This window comes from Mytilus californianus, unplaced genomic scaffold (genome assembly GCF_021869535.1).
Source record: "Mytilus californianus isolate M0D057914Y unplaced genomic scaffold, xbMytCali1.0.p SCAF_1, whole genome shotgun sequence".
NCBI classification, from domain to species: domain Eukaryota; kingdom Metazoa; phylum Mollusca; class Bivalvia; order Mytilida; family Mytilidae; genus Mytilus; species Mytilus californianus.
In genome coordinates, this window is record NW_026262581.1 from 48,517,831 (window position 1) to 48,536,421 (window position 18,591).

The following is an 18,591-nucleotide window of genomic DNA, read 5'->3' on the forward strand; positions in this document are numbered from 1 at the left end:
CTTCAACAGAAGAAATACAGGCAAGAACTATTAATTAAAATTTTGTCTTTCCATGAATTTTTTAGATAATAATTTACATGATTTACAGACAACCAAATAAAAATGTCTTAACTTTTATTGTTTTTATTGATATTACAAGCATTTTATTTATCTTGTCAGAACAATTAACATGTTCTTAGTTTGAAATTTGCTCCTCAACAATTTTGTGGAAAGTCTTAAATCACTTGCGGTTTTCCGCACTGTGTTGTCGTTTTCGAACAAATTTCCGGAAATGCACGACGTTGCATGTGATAAACGTCACGGAAATTAACGGAAAGGCATGTGATAACATTCCGGAAGCAGTCAATAAAGGTTCCTTTATCAGCCCGCTGAGGAAATTCTTAGGAATCTGATAAATAAACCTAGTAATCCTTTCATAGCCTTTTAATATTTTTAAATGTTATTGAACTGTAAAATTTTAGTAATATTTTATACAAGCATATGATAAATAGGGTTATTTTCGTGCAACGTGTTTTGCCATTTGTATTTCACGTGCAGCCGTGAAAAAGGTTCGTTATTCACCGTGTTTCTTGAAATCAGTAAAAAGATCAACGTGCAAGAAATTTTTAATTGTTCGTTCATCGTGAAATGGCAACTTTATTTCGCGTTCTTCCGTGCCGATATTCCTGCAGGTAATGATCTTCAAAAATGCGTCGGACTAAAATTGCTCCAAAAAGCACACACTGGATGTGTAGAAGTAAAATGAATGCCATTATCTGATTATGTAGCATTGCAATGTTAAATAATAATAATAATAATAATAATAATAATAATAATAATAATAATAATAATAATAATAATAAAATTATTATTATTATTATTATTATTATTATCATCATTATCATTATCATTATTATTATTATCATTATTATTATTTTTATTCAACAAATAATGTCGGAATATAGTTTTTAAGTATCAATTGTTTTAAATTTCTTCAAGATAATACTACAGTTTAGTAGTGCCAAAGACGAAAAAATATAGTTTTATGTATTTAACTCAGTACTCGCCTACCCTTATCATACTGTCATTTTACATACAGACGTGTCCATGGTACAACACAGCAGTTAGCTAGACTAGTGTCGGATATGCCAATGAGACAGTTTAAAGAGCAAATAGTTGACTTGCTGAAAGACAGAAAAGAGTATAACGTTCAAGATGTACACCTGGACGATATTCCTGCAGGTAATGATCTTCAAAAATGCGTCGGACTAAAAATGCTCCAAAAATCACACACTGGATGCGTAGAAGGTGCCATTGTAAATAAAATTAAAAAAATGAATGCAATATTGTAGCATTGCAATGTTTACGAATACAGTTTTTGAAGTTGTATTTTAATACATATTAGTATTTACGGTCATCTAACCAATAGATCTTGCGTTAATCATAGATGCACGTGTGAATTAAAGTCTTTAAATTTTTATAGTTTTGTTCTTATGTTGTACTGTTACACAACTGTCCCAGGTTAGGGGGAGGGTTGGTGAGCCTTTAAACTAGCTTAACCCCGCCACATTCTGTATGTGCCTGTCCCAAGTCAGGAGCCTATAATTCAGTGGTTGTCGTTTGTTGCTGTATATCATATTTGTTTTTTGTCGATTATTTTGTACATAAATCAGGCCGTTAGTTTTCTCGTTTGAATTGTTTTACATTTGTCATTTCGGGGCCTTTTATAGCTGACTATGCGGTATGGGTTTTACCCATTGTTGAAGGCCGTACGGTGACCTATAGATGTTAATATCTGTGTCATTTGGTCTCTTGTGGAGAGTTGTCTCATTGGCAATCATACCACATCTTTTTATTTTCATATTTAATACTCGTTTATTAAATTTCATATATAGATATAAGAAGATGTGCCAATGAGACAACTCTCCATCCAAGTCACAATTTGTAAAAGTAAACCTTCATAGGTCAAAGTACGGCCTTCAACACGGAGCCTTGGCTCACACCGAACAGCAAGCTATAAAGGGCCCCAAAAATGACTAGCCGGTGTAAAACCATTCAAACAGGAAAACCAACGGTCTAATCTATATAAAAAACGACAATTGAGAAACACTTATGAACCACATCAACAAACGACAACCACTGAACATCAGGTATGTTCACTAGTCTGTCATCATTGGCGAAGGAAGTGTAAGATATGTTCATTATATTCAAACTTATAGAGACGATTGAGTTGAGACAAATGTGTCTTGTCAGCAAAGCATAGACACATGATCTGTCAGACTGACTTATTGATTGATTGATTGATTGTTTGATTAATTGACAACTAATAGTGTTTGGCGAACGGTGCTTCATTATGATAATGCAATCATATTTAGTTATACCAAACATGATATCAATAAGCTACAATGAACAAAGTGTCAATACGAAGTACCTGAACCCAAGAATTCGTACAAATCCTTGCTGAACCCAAACGAAGTCGCCAAACATGATATCAATAAGCTACAATGAACAAAGTGTCAATACGAAGTACCTGAACCCAAGAATTCGTACAAATCCTTGCTGAACCCAAACGAAGTCGCCAAACATGAAAAAAACTAAGACAAAAACAAAAAACATAGACACACACACAATCCCCTAAAACTGACTACTTATAAACAATTCATGGCTGAAGTAACTCGATCCATATTAACACTGGCTTGTTTAAAACAGTCAGCCATCTCCAGTCTCCATGATGTTTCAATAAATTCCAGGAATTCCAGCCTTTGTGGCCGACGTAGCTCCGCCGTACCTCGACCAACGAATAAAAAAATACACTGAAGAGTCTGCAACGTCTAGTAGCAGATTTAATCAGATTGAATAAAACTAAAACTTATCATTTTCAATGACCAAAATTTATTCAACTTGAATTCCCAAGCAGGTAGTGATTTTTATACTGTACCGGAAATCAGAAAATATGAATTTCTATTAATTTTGTTTAATGGTATGTGTGTGCATGACATTTTTTTTTTTTTTTTTTAACAAAATATTTTTTTCATTCCCTCCTGAAACAAAATATTTTTTTCAAGAAATTTAGAAATTATCAAATTTTGTCGAACGGTATAAAATACCAACCACTTATTGCTAGCTCAACCATGAAATCATTATTAGGTATGGTACATCCAGCCTTTGGGTGGCGTCAATATTTAAGCAGAGAACCAATCAGAATTAAGTGACAGAATATAAACATTGTAAAACTAGTTTTACAAGTCAGTTTAGAAATTAGTTTTCAATCTAAATTTAAAATTCAATGATAATTGTAAGCTCATTCACAAGCATGTTGTAGGTGTGTTTGATTTGCCAATTTTATTTTGATAACTGCATGGTGAAAAGTTAACTGAAAGCTAAAATTCCTAAAATGTTTTCTTCTTCGTCAGACATTACAAATAATAATATATTTTACCTGTCGTTGAATTTGTTACATCAAGTTAATAAAATGTAGTTGGATATGATTGACAAGTGCTGACCGTATTCACTTTTACACATACACATATGTTTACAATACACCCGGACAGGTAAAAAAGATTGGAAGGTGTTCAAAAGTACATATGACCTGATCATTCAATCTAGGTCAGATTAAATCTAACTGAAGTAGAGACATACAAATTGGTCTTCATGGCTGCATTATTTATCTAAAACTAATAAGTAAGGTAATGTTAACAAACCAAGTGGATGTCAATAAACTCTGCAATATTTTCAATTCTAAACTGCAGTTGTTTGCTGTTTTTTTTTTTTCGTTGCATTTTTAACTAAATAAAAGTACTACAACCGTGCATGATATTTTAAAGTAGTATGATAATTTTTCTTTTCTGTGTGAATATAAAAGATTTTAGTTCTAAAAAATATGAATATATAAAGAAAATACATAACAATGTTTTATGCGTGCGGAATACACCAAAAGACATTAATTAACTAAACTGCCTATTCACGGCGTAAATATTTAAAAAAAAAAAACGTCACTCCGCTTCTGATTTATTGTAATAAAATTTTTTTTTTAAATTCAATCAAAGACTAAGAAATGAAATTTCATTTGCAAAGTAGTCCAGTAGTTGTCGTCTGTTTATGTAGTTCATACGTGTTTCTCGTTTCTCGTTTTTATATAGATTAGACCGTTGGTTTTTCCGTTTGAATGGTTTTACACTAGTAATTTTTTGGGGCCCTTTATAGCTTGCTGTTCGGTGAGAGCCAATGCTCCGTGTTGAAGGCCGTACCTTGACCTATTATGGTTTACTTTTATAAATTGTAACTTGGATGGAGAGTTGGTTCATTGGCACTCATACCACATCTTCCTATATCTAGGTAAACCTTTGTATGAAACATACATATATTATAAATAATAAACAGCCCATTAATATAAATGTTTTCATAGGATGATAAAATAGCGCTTTGCTCCTCCCAATTTTAAGGTAATAATCATTTCATGGTTGAGCTTGCAAGGAAGCTACCCAAAGATTCTACCTTTAGCTACACACTCGTTGGAATCGGCTGTAATATACCTGGGAATAGTATACTCAATATATTATGTCCCAGGAGGTTATACTCATTTATGGACTGGACATTTTTTTCATTAGGGGGACCTGGGAGGAAACATCGAAAGTTCTCTTATTTTTTTCCCTACCGTTAAAAAGAAAATAGATTCTAGATCCCCCTTCAAAAGACATGAAATTTCACCCCAACATTTCTCAATACTTTAAATCTTTGTAACAAGAAATACTGGCATACAATTTCTATTTATAGTATCATTATTCAGTAAAATATAGCATCAGTAGTGGATATAGAGTTTCAATTAGGGAAGTGACTTCATGGAACTGTATTTGGATATGCCAGTTATGGTTGACATTTACCACACCTTCATTCAATTTCAGCACATTGTTCCTATCCTTTATTAAAGAAGTTATTAAATTAACTTCAGATAAAAATGCTTTCTTGGAAGAATATATATGTTGAAACTTAGGATTTAAATCTCAACAGTTGAGCCAAGCGGAACAAGACGAAAAAAAAGAGTTATGTCTTTCGTGCCAAATAAAATATATTTTTTGTGGGGAGAAGTGTTCGGTATGGGTCGCCTCTCCAAGTAATAAAGGAATATTTTTCAAGTAAAGACATGTCAAAAATGCCACACTTAGAATTCTTGCTGTATTTCGAAAAATGTATGTAATTTTGAAATAGAAGAAAGCAAATTCTGTCAGTGTTGGGAATGCTGTCTCATGACCAAACATGAACATTTAGTACCGACCGTACGAGACCCTCATTGGTAGTCATGGTCGTTAAAATTCCCCTTGTAGTAGTTGACTCCCAGATATTATCATAATCATTGAAATCAGTTGATCATGAATTTCGCAATTAATCATGTAAGGAAACAGCTATTAGCATTATAAGTTTTTATATATTTAAAGTTGTATAATCCTTAAAGCTTCAAGAAAACCTGCAAAAACTAAGACATCAAACCATCAGTCCCTTTTATTGTCGTTCTACATGTCCAACTGACAAACAGAAGATGCCCATGACTCACACGAAACAACCATTGAAATGAAGTTTGAAGCCCAAAAAGATGACAATAGAGATAGGATATGACATCTGAATCAAGTGTTAGACGCTTTTGCTGAATAATCAGATACTGATTTAGCGTATTTATCAAACTAGCTGCTAATATAATTTTTGCATGTTTGAAATACAGCATTACTAAAATCTTGTAGCAAAAAGATTCCATGCCCCATCCGAAGTATTAACAAATTGTATACCCTTTTCCATTCCTAAAATTTTCAAGGTCCCTTGTATTTTCTCCCAGCACTCTTTCAGGTTACAAATGACCAGCAACAAAAATAATAAATTCTTCTTCATCATACACATTTTTGAATGATTGGACTATTCTTTTAACTTTGTGAGCTGTCAGACTAGTATTCGCCGATTTGACTCAAATTCTCATGAAACATACTAAAACGTATATCCAAATTACCAGTATCAGTATTTCGTGTGTATTCTAGACTAGACGCCATCTAATTAACAAAAGAGATGACCTCCGAAGACTGCCGAAGGTCACATAACCAGATAAAAATAAATAGCAAGCACGTGCAATTTGATTTTCTTTTCTGTGTGTTTGATTTCATATTATAGGTTAAAGATATATCAATCATCGTTTTTACCTGTATAGGAATTTTTTTTGTGGATCGAATCGGTCAACCAAATGGTTCAGCCTTGTTTCTCTTTCAATGTTGACATTCTTTACCTTTTAATACTAGCAGAATACGCCTAGTAAATGCGTAACCCATTTCTAACCAAGGGGTTAAATAGAAGATCACATGAATACGGATTCAAACAGGTTAAATTATTGACTTGCAAATCAATAATACATCAGCGATGTTTTTGAGCTTATCTTGAGAAGTTCGGGCCAAATTTACTGCTGATAACGTGCGAAATGTTATTTCAAATTTCCGCTTTTATTAATATAAAATTGAAACAAAAAGAACCATATTTTATATTTTTGTCTGAATCGTAGCTATTTTTCTCTAATTTTCTAACATATGAGATTTTATTGCAAAATGAAGTTCATCGTCAATTTTTTGTTTACAAAGGGGACATAATTTTGTTTCTATGAGTAATTTACAGTGTCTCCCTAGTCCAAATAATTATGACGTCTTGCTAGGCTAGTTTTTTTCATTTTGCTGTTCAATATTTTAATTACTATTACTTAATCATTAGATACATGGAGAAATATTTTATTGCATATCGAAGTAAACCTTATCGCTTTTTCCCCTTTTATAGCATTTATGAATAAGTGTTTACAGGTTTGCTATTGTTTGGCGCATGTCTATTTCAATATTTGTGAGTAGTGTACATTTAATAACAATCCCGTAACTTATTTCTGTACGAGTATATGTGTGTTTTTAATTATCAGTACGAATGTTGTAATTATTTTTATGATCAAGATTGCGGTGTTGTCTTATTCATTTACATTTTTATGGTATGATATCAAACACCATTATTATAAAGCAAGATTTGTATAACATTTTATTTCATAAGAAAGAAATAGTTTGTATGTGTAGAAATTTTGGATTTCATCTTTTGTCTATCGTGTGTATCCTTTAGACGGCTTTCTACGGCAAATTTTGTGGCAATTAACAGTGGCACAATATTTGTTTGATGGACAATCTGAATCACGATAACAGTCTGTCTTGCAACCAGTTTTTCCTCCTACCACTGACTGAGAAACGATTCCTGACCCTGAAGAACTAACTGATCCACTTCGTCTTAAGGAAACTGTGTCCAATACATCAAGCCCACTTCGTCTAGAGGTAATTGCGTCAAGAATATCTGAACCTGTATGACCAGATATTGCACGGCTACTACCTATAGTTTCCAAATGAGCATTTCTAGATAGATCCAAATTTCTAGCCAGACCAGATGAACCAATTCTGCTGCCAGATGATAAATTACCATCATTGCTGGAAACTCTGGTAAAGCCAGATGATAAACTTCTAATTATTTCCCTTTTTATAGAGTCCGACAATCCAGATGCACCAATTATACTTCCAGAAGAAATTTCGACGCAGTAGCTGCTACAGCCATTTTGAATACATTTATGTCCTGAACGACATAATTTATCTCCTCCACACCCATAATGACAGCTACTGATACTGTCATCGTCAGGTAAAGCACGGGAAACACCAGCTGAAGAGCTTCTAATGATTTCAGATACAGATGTCCTGCCTCCAATAGAACCCCCAGACAATCCTCTACTGGCTGATGACCCGTGTCTTATAAATTCATTGCCTATTCCATGAGATGTTCCAACTGCTCTTGATCCTGCTCGTCTATTTGCATCAATAACATCCAGTACAGAAAGGGAGCCGACACCACGACGCCCGTTAAAGTCTCTCCCAACAGTGTTTTCGGCCTGTAAAACCTTCTTCACTCCATGTATATCTAATGCATGCTTTTCCGTGGGTGCATAGGCTGTAAAATTAAATACCTGACACTTTATATAATTTTCACAAATCTAGTAATTCAAAAACAATGGATATGATCTTTTATCATATAGATATAAGGATGTCTGGTATTTTTTTCATTAAGACAACTACTTAGTATCCACCATAGATCAAATGACAAGGATGTTAACAACTGCAGGGAGCGTACGGTTAAGCACTGAGCAAAGCCCAAACCGTATAGTAAGCTATAAAAGACCCCATATAACGAAAGGTGAAAATTCAAAACACAAAAACTATTTGTTTCAAGGTTTTCTATTATAATTTACACAAATATGTACTGAAATTATATCTTTTTGACGATTTTTCTACGGTAAGGTATCTAGTTTTTTTTTTATCTCAACAACTTAAACACTTTTTTTTAAACAGCCTATAAATCTCGGAAAAAGCAAATCGAATATTTTTCTTACCTGCCACTGTCATTGTGGTCAACGCCATCGAAAAGAAAATGGTCTGGAATCTCATCATCTCTAAGAACTCTGAAATAAACAGGATGAATATTATGTCTAAATAAAATCTCGGAAAATCATAATCGGCACATGAATCACACAAAACAGTGAATATAAAAAAAAATGCTTGCTTTTACTAAGGACATGCAAGACAGTTATATGTCGGAAAAAATCATCGGAGAGATTACTGTTAGCTTGGGGGTATAATGAAAGGACAGAATTTTTTTCAAACGAATCCAAAATTGAGGTTTAATTGTGCATGTTTTCGAGCTACAGGTTATGCAAAATTTATATAATTTGTAAGGATTATATCTGCAAAAGGCATTATTATGTGAATAAAAAAAAAACATTTAAGAAAAAAGAATTTTTGAATTTAAGTATTTAAAGAACTTTTAGGGATATATGCGAGATAAAAAAAAAACGACCAAGCTCAATGGATATTGTGTCATCAGTGATAACAATAACAGTATCAATATTATCACACCAGATGAGCATTTCTACAATAAATGTCAATTTGTGATACTCGAGACAAACATATTTGAAATTCAAAAGGTAATACCGATCTTGAATAGCTGATCAAACCAAAAAAAGAACATAGATATAAAAAAGAAGATGTGGTTTGATTGCCAATGAGACAACTCTCCACAAGAGACCAAATGACACAGAAATTAACAACTATAGGTCACCGTACGGCCTTCAACAATGAGCAAAGCCCATACCGCACAGTCAGCTATAAAAGGCCCCGAAATGACAATGTAAAACAATTCAAACGAGAAAACTAACGGCCTAATTTATGTACGAAAAAAGAACGAAAAACAGAAATAGAGTATAGCCAAGTCCGGACAATGAATCATATAAATAAATCATGAAATATAAAGTTTCAGTGTATAAAACAATATTATATTTCAAGGAGATTAGATGGAATTTACAAATAAGAAAGATATGAGTTAGATTGATTCGCAAATTAAAAAATGAAGAAAAAGACATTGAAGCAAAATAGCAATGTCATCCACCGATTAGAAATGCACATCTCTTTTCTAAATGAGATGAAATATTCCAAATCTTGTAGCAAAGTATTTAGCATCTTCAATATCTCAAATAATTATTTCAGCCGGGTTTTCACTTCCGATATATATTAAAAAAAAAGAAATAAATTAGATTTCGAAGCAGTATTTTATTACTGGAATAGTCGCTTACTTTCCAATTACTTAAATAAATAAAGAAATGTTGAACTGTGAACAACTTTTTTTATACTTTTCTTTATAAAATCGATTTACAACTTTCTTACAAGGGAACAACTGCTTTCTTAAATGTTTTTTCATTGTAATATATATTTTTAACATACAGAAAATTATTATGGTATCATTTGTATTGTACTCTATAAACTTTATCAATCCCCTTTCTAACTTTTTAATGACTTATTTCTTGTTTATCTTTGTCACTTTTTGCATTAATAATGTTTTGTATATCTATCATATTTATTTAAAAGAAATATCTATGTTTAAACTATTTCTTACCTTTGTTTAAAGCAATTGGAATTTATTCTAGTGAATAGTGTTTAACTGCTTCAAAATCGCTCTTTTATACCCTTTTCAATTATTTTTCTCATAGTTGACATACACACAAGGAAGTGTATAACTGAACCGCAAATGATGAATTTGTTAGATATAATTGAAACTTTTAAATGTCGCCATGTCATATTTCTATGTACTTTTGGATTATGGTTATTTAAAAAAATCTGTACTCAGAGTCATTTCGTTTTCTTCCTACAACAAACATATTTGTCATCATGTCATAATACATGTAGTTATTACGAATTATCACTTTGACTTATTAACAATATGGTTAAATATGCACGTTATTAATTCCGTTGTAATCAGAGACTTGCACTGTTTTAATAGAAACTCATGATCACAGAAAGCCTTTTATTTCCTGATGGTATGAACGTTTTTATCTCTTAATTGAAATTACTTGAAAACCACTGCTTGACATTTTGTTCAACTTTTAATGGAAACACAGCAACTATTAAGATTCATTACGTATTTGATTTAACCACACTTGACATTACGTTAACAAAAAGGACGAGAACCATTCTCATTTAAAACTAAACCAGTGAACAATTAGAACAATTCGGTGTTCATGTATCTTGTATATCTTCTCTTCATGCTCCGTCATTGTATATTATGATTATTATCACAAAACTTATAACTGAAAAGGATTTGACATCACTTTGTTAGGGTCTAAGTCATGAACCATTCAAACTAATTTTACGTCTACATATGAATCAACCCTGAAATTTGTTTAATGTCACAACAAACGTCTGGTATAATGTTTCGTTACATGGTTGAATGGGAGAAACACTTCATTGTAAGTTTTCATCAACAGAGGGAGAAGATACTAAAGAACATTCAAGTTATTAAAAGATAAACTGACCGCAACATGGCAAAAAGCGAAAAACAACAAAAAAACAGACAACAGTATACAAAACACAACATAGAAGACTAAAGACCTTGCAGCACGAACACCACCAAAAACCGGGGCGATCTCAGATAAAAAGCTATTATAACTAATCTGAGAAAGCAGAAAAAAACTTAATTATGAGTCAAAAACAGCTTGCGCTTTAATTTTGTATTATTGGAAGATGAGATTATGTAATGAATTAAATTTTTTTAACTATAGAAAAATACAAACAAATATTAGTTATAAGACCAACGAAACTAAAAATATTCAAAATATCATAACGTTTATATAAACTCTTCTTTTTTAGGCAAACTGTCCAATTTACACTGATTAGAAAAGAACGTCAGCCTTACAATGACGGAATACATAAAACTGTGGCATCAAAGATTTACAGTTCATTCCACTTTTTCAATGTTACTTCAAAAGAAATTTTAAATCCATGTACATAAACGTAGGTAAAACAATGTAATCGTGTGATTGTTTTATTTCAAATCTTGGAAGTGTTTTTGTAAACCAAAGTATATGGTAAACATCTTGCAGAAATAAATTTTCTCATTTGGATGTTTTATATTATATATACTTTCGGCGTTTTCAAAATAATTGCCCCCTCGCCTTTTTAGCTCACCTTTGAAAAGGAAATGTGAGCTTTTGCCATCACTTGGCGTCCGTCGTCGTCCGTCCGGTGTAAACTATTTCAAACATCTTCTCCTCTGAAACTACTAAAACAATTTCAACCAAACTTTAGCTGAATGATCCTTAGGGTATCTAAAATAAAGTTTGTGTTTTATTTTCTGTTTCCTCAGAAAACATGGCCGCCATGGCTAAAAATAAAACATAGGGTAAAATGCAATTTTTCACTTATATCTCAAAAACTAAAGCATTTAGAGCAGATCAGACAAGAAGTTAAAGCATTCATTAGGTTAAGGTCTACCTGCCCTGAAATTGTCAGCCAAATACGGTATCTGATTTTTAGGTAATTGTCCCTGAATTGATGATCTTAAGGAAATTTTGCAGTTTTCGGTTATTATCTTGAATATTATTAGAAATAAAGATAAACTGTAAACAGCAAAAATATTCAGCAATGTAAGATCTACAAATAACTTTTATATGACAAAAATTGTCGATTGACCCCTTAAGGAGTTATTGTCCTTTAAAGACAATTTTTCACAATTTGTTTATCTAGTTTGCTTACTTTGAAAAATCTTCTCCTTTGAAACTGCTGAATCAATTTCAGCCAAACTGGGGCTGAATGAGTTTCAGAGTATCTAGTATTAATTTTGTATTTTATTTCCTTGTACATCAAGAAACATAGCCACTATGGCTAAAATGGGACATAGGGGTACAATTCATTTTTTTGCTTTTGAAGAAAATATGACAGATACAAAGAACATTTAAATGGCATTTTAAGCCACTCATTGATATAAATTGAAAAGCAAAAATAATCATTGATGAAAGATTTAAGCATAAAAATACAGGTGAGCGATTCAGGCTCTTGAGAGCCTCTTGTTCATTTTGCCTTTGCCATCGATATGGTAACCATTTTATTTTCTTGCTGGACTATTGCTTAATTCATATGAACCAGACTTCATACTGTAACTTCTCAGGAAAACTGTAAAGGAGTAAAAAGTATCCTTTAACTTCACATTCCGCTTGATAAATGATGTCCTCTCACTAAATAATACATTTCATAATTTTATGAATTATTGTTAGTCTTTTCATCTATTTTTATTTTTTTGCCATGATTTTATTGGTCTCTCTTTTCACCTTCTGACTTTCTGGTTTTCCCTTTGATATCTGTTGCCACTTTTTAATCACTTCATACTGGCAACAGATCACTTAGATCAGTGATTTGAAATATTGTGTCTGATTTTTTGTGAGCCATTACGCGAATAAGCTCTTCAATATTTTACCTGATAGATCTGATATATATAGATCGTTATATATCTAAAATGAATGATAAGGAGAAGATTTTTTCCAGTTTCATGTATTTTTGATGGAAAACTTCTCTTAAAATCACTTGTATCACATAGAAAATATTTATGCACATTTGAATTCAACACCTTATTACTGGCGGACAGGACGTATTTTTTGCTATTAATGTAGGAAAGGTAATGACATTTTAACCAAATTGACTTAAAAGAGAGGCAAAAGATATCAAAGGGACATTCAATCTGATAAGTCGAAAATAAACTGACAACACCAATTAATGGTTAATGGTTGAGATCTAGAAAAGTGGCGAATTGTGGTTACGACAATTTGAACATTTCAGTTGTCATTTATTTTTTTTTAAATTCTATATAATTTTATTTGAAATGTACCTTACCCCGGCCTCGTTAACGTTAGTATATAGCTTTTCAGTGATAAGGTTAGTACTTGTTAGTACACAATATACAGTTTTGCTAATAAATAATGTGTAACATAATAAAAAGAAATTTTTATGATATATTCTTAGTTTAAGAAGATAAATCAATTTTTTTTTGCAACCAAATTGTAAGAGTTTTTATATTTGCCTTGTTTATTTGTCAATATTTCGTAATGTTGGACACGTTCATTTCTAAAAATTTCAAATACATTAATTTGTTTTGTTTTCTGCTCGGATATATAATATACTTTATATATAGTAAAAAGTATGATTGTTAGAAAATCGTTAATATTGTAATAATTTGTATCGTTTATCTTGTATCCATACAAAAGTGATGCAAGTGATATTATATGATGTCTTATTTTAAGTTTGTCTAGTATTAGTTTTATTTGATTCCAAAATCATTTCAGATATTTGCATGTCAAAAAGTAATATTCATAATCTTCAATGACATTACATATATTACATAAAGGAGTTTTAGTTATTTTCCAAGAGAAAAGTAATTGTTTGGTTGGTAAAATGTAATATAGAAATTTCAATCTTAACATTCTCAATTTATTATCTTGAATATAGTTAAAGATCAAGTACAACATTTGTTCTCTTTTCTTTGTATTGTTATCTAAATCAAGAACTCTGTCCAATTTTTGAAATCCTATTGCTTTCTCATAATATCTATTTAAAAGGGAGATGTAGATATCTTTGCAGGAAAATGTTTTTATTGGTACCATTTTCCCTTCTCTATCTTGGAATTTAAATTTGGAGTGGGTAGCGACTTTTGTTTTAATTGATTCGTCTTTTATTAGCTCTTGTAACCACTGTTTTGGTATTGCTTTCATCAATTTAGTATATTCCGAAAACCAATTAGCATGCCAACATAGTTTATCTAAAATCTTATTTTGGTTAATCTTTCCTTTATCATCAATTATGTCATTTACAAATTAAATTTGACTGTTTATCCAATTTTTGAAAATAAGACATTTACCATTTAATTTGATATGCTTATTGCCCTATATTAGTTGCTGTCTGATATGTTTATATGTTAGTCGATCTGATTCTTTTTCAGATTTTGAATTTATCCATGATATGATTATTTAAGTAAAATTCTGGAACAATTTTTTTAAGTTTATAAATCAAATTAATATTGTTAAAGTCCATTTTAAATATAAGGAATTCTTGTCCAAATTTGTTTATGTAAAATTTTGGTAAGACTTTCCTATTGGGTGATGAGTCTTGATTATCAATGAGTCTTTAACCCAATTAATATTTATGGATTCTATATATTTATCTATGTCTATCATTTAAAGCCCGCCAGCATGATTATTTTTACTTATAATAGCTCGTTTAACTTTTTCTGGTTTATTATTCCATATAAAACTATACGTTATTTTTTTAAATTTTGCGAGGTATTCTTTATCAATATCTGTTACTGATGCAACATAGGTGATATTTAGTAGGATTAGTGATTTAACAAGAGTTATTTTACCTAGCACAGTTAATTTTCTTTTATTCCAATCTTTAATTAGTTTTTTCCGATTTTTCGTATTGTCTTTGCAAGTTGAATTTTTTACACTCATTTTCATTAAGTCCAAAATATATTCCTTATACTTTTATCGGTTCTTGTGTCCACTTAATGTTTTCAACTTTATCTTCACAGGACTTTAAATTTTCGACCCATATCCCCTCTGTTTTATTTCGATTAAGCTTTAGGCCTGAAAGTGATCCGAAAATTTCGATAATGTTCAAAGTAAATGAAACTTCTTGTTTTGAATTTAAAAATAAAGTGGTGTCATCTGCAAGCTGGCTTGACATTAAAGTATTGGTCTTATTATCTAGTTTGATTTGAAAACCTTGAACTTTTTATCTTTTTAAAGCAATTTGTGATGACGTACGTAAAATTTTCGAAGGGATGATTTTAACTTCACCATTTTGAACTCTTTGTTTGATAGCTTTCTTGTGAGCAGCAGTCCTCTATCAAGAAAACAATGATAGGAAATGCAAGCTCTAGAATATCATATCAACTTGGATATATATACTCCATATGCAGGCGATGCTGATATGTTGCTACATTTAAATAGAAAGTTCACAATTGGGAAGCTAAAACCATCTATTTTTGACGCAGAGTTTGTTCTAAACCGACCATCTTTGTCAATTTCTAGATGTTAGTCAAGATATGACTGATTTAACTGTATCTGTTGTATCATTCATTTTAAGTTCAATTGGATGTATGCGTTCAACAGATAGTCATCAAACTTATTAAGGAAGAGGACATTATCTATATATAGCGGAATGTGAAGTTAAATGATAAAGCTAGCTACTTTTCATTCTTCCTAAGAAGCTGCTTTATAAAGTCAGCTTCAAACGAATAAAAGAACAGGTCGATAAATATGTTGTCAATCAATAAATCTAGCTTCTTGATAATGTCAGTTTACGACTTATACCTCTCTTAAACAAAATAATTGTATCTACATTGGATTTTCTTGATATGAAACAAAATAAGACCAATTGTTTATGGCAAAAGTTTCGAAATTTAGGGTCCTCAATGTTTTTCAATTTTTTTGATTCGAGATGGGTTACTGTAGACGAAACGCGCACCTGGCGTACAAAATTATAATCCTGGTATCTATGATGAGTTTTTTCTTCATCCTTGGTTGAAATATTAAATGTAACATATAACAGACATATATTTATTCAAGATTTTTCCTTGGCAATGTCGTGTGAGTATATGTTGAGTTTCCAAGTGAAATGCCAATACCTATTTCCTTTATCAAGCGGTGTATGAAATGTAATTCACACACAACAGCGATGTTGTTTGGAGCTTTCCCTGGAGGGACATCACTACATTGGAATGGAAGTCAGTCAGAAGCTAAGTAATAGTTGGGGTCTTTAAATTTCGATGTAGCTTGTGTATTCATAGACGCTTTCAGGTTTTTATGTTTCTAACTTGTATCAACGACCTCACAGTCTTGACTCATTCGGAAAGAGTATATATGTCTTTGTTGCGTTTAGCCACTTTGCATGGCTTAATCTGCAACTGAATCCTTAAGTATGTTGAAGTTGTGTTTTCAATTGATGAATTTAGGCTCACGAAATTTCTGGACTTTAAATAACGCATTTCGCACAGAAGTGTTGTTGACAATGTTAACGGAAAGGTCACCATTTATAACGTGGCCAGTCGGATTATATATGAATTGGGAACTAGCATAGGTGCAATCAGAAGGATTATACTTTAAGTCGCCAATATTGAGATCCTGCAACACCATGAACACGTTATTGTAATTAAAAATCTTTGTCAGATTGATTTGGTATATATATAAGAAATGATAGGTTTAGATCAAGATTGATCTTTAAAGAAGGGAGGTATTTTCTAGTGAACTGATTTATGATCAAGGATATTGATTAAGTTGATGGCATCCGATTGCTCCAATTAATAAATCGTGGGTCCCAAGGTGATGTGATTAGGAATAGCTGTAAAAATATTAGGAAAGGTACTCCGGACCAATAGGTTGAAAAGTCATGAACTGGTCTCTATTTGTTTTCCTAATTTGTCCATACAAATTCACTCAATTTATGTGTTTAGTTCACCAGTGACTGATGCTGCGATCCTCATTTATATTTATAGGAATCCGCACATAAAATCGAATATAACGGCTTAATACAAAATGACGTAACAACTTACGAAACGTTCGTGTACTACTTAAGAAGCAGGAAATGCTTACCATTTTTGGAGCTTTGAGGTCTCTGTAAATTAGCTGGGTGAAATTGTTTTTTTTTTCTGTGAAACTTGTTGTTTATAAAGTGTTTATCAAAAAATGTTTTGTCACGACATGTATAAAATTGAGAATGGAAATAGGGAATGTGTCAAAGAGACAACAACCCGACCATAGAGCAGACAACAGCTGAAGGCCACCTATGAGTCTTCAATGCAGCGAGAAACTCCCGCACCCGGAGGCGTCCTTCAGCTGGCCCCTAAACAAACAAGTATACTAGTTCAGTGATAATGGACGTCATAATAAACTCCAAATTATACACAGGAAACTTAAATTAAAAAGGATACAAGACTAACAAAGGCCAGAGGCTCCTGACTTGGGACAGGCGCAAAAATGCGGCGGGGTTAAACATGTTTATGAGATCTCAACCCTCCCCCTATACCTCTAGCCAATGTAGAAAAAACAAACGCACAACAGTACGCACAGTAAAACTCAGTATAAGAGAAGTCCGAGTCCGATGTCAGAATAGGAAACAAAAGAAAATAAACAAAATGACAATAATACATAAATAACAACAGACTACTAGCAGTTACTGACATGCCAGCTCCTGACCTCAATTAAACTGATTGAAAGATTATGTCTTCATTATATGAATATCAGGCACAATCCCTCCTGTTAGGGGTTTAGTATTATACCGTCATAAAATATATGAGAAGAACATAACCCGTGTCATGCCAACAACTGGTTTTAGAATAAATGTGTTAATTCCGATGCAAAGACCCTATAAGTGAATCAATATTAAAGCCAAAATATGCAATCTTTAATGACCCGACAACAGTATCGTAACTATATATACTGCATTTCTTCGTCTTTGGTATTTTTTGGAGTAGTCCTACTTCTGATTTGTCATGTTTGATTGGCCGTGGGTACCAACTTTAGTTTTTCAAAAGGTTTTTCTTGACATGATTGCAGTGCTGCTATTTCTAAAGTCAATTTTTGAGTTTTACTTTTTAAAAGCAGCCATTATCCATTATGTCTGTATTGGCTACCTAATGCAGAGCTGGTCCGGGTACACAGTTATCGTCCTTTGATTTTCGTTGTCCACGAATATAGTCCCTAGTGTGGACAGTGTGTTACTTGTCGATTTTTTTTATACCCCTTCCAAATTTATTTCTCCATGTTTTATGACTCAAATAGTAAGAAGGGGGGTGAAATGACACTGTAAAAAAATTTGGGTCATGAATTTTAAAGTAAAGTAGTGATTTGGTCCAGCTGAAAAATGTTAAAAATTAGCACTTCGGAAGCTGTCAAAAGATTTGAAGACCCCCTTAACATGAAATTGTCCATATTTTGAGTTAGAGCCGATGAAGTTTTCTATAATTTTGATATAATTTGTCCCAAAAGTAGTACAACACACTGTAAAAATATTATTGAGAAAGCGCAGGTGGGATTTTTTTAATTTTCATTTATTGTCTAAAAGAAATGCACTACGAAATAACTGTGTACTCGGACCTAAGAGGTGAAATCAGGAAATATAGAATCTGTACTTTGGCAACTTCCCTGAATGATTTGATGGTGTCAATTTATCAAATAGCATAAAACTAAAGGATTTAAAC

The 18,591-nt window shown here is 32.0% G+C and overlaps 1 protein-coding gene across 1 annotated transcript; it reads right to left on the reverse strand.

The window, feature by feature from the left end:
• Window positions 1-7,011: 7,011 nt before the first annotated feature.
• On the reverse strand, window positions 7,012-9,997 carry LOC127720005 (uncharacterized). The gene is made up of 3 exons (XM_052226417.1): window positions 9,964-9,997; window positions 8,408-8,476; window positions 7,012-7,968 (listed from the first exon to the last, which is right to left on the reverse strand). Exons 2-3 carry the CDS (start codon window positions 8,463-8,465, stop codon window positions 7,082-7,084), a joined length of 945 nt encoding a protein of 314 aa, XP_052082377.1. The 5' UTR covers window positions 8,466-8,476; window positions 9,964-9,997; the 3' UTR covers window positions 7,012-7,081.
• Between the last annotated feature and the right edge of the window lie 8,594 nt (window positions 9,998-18,591).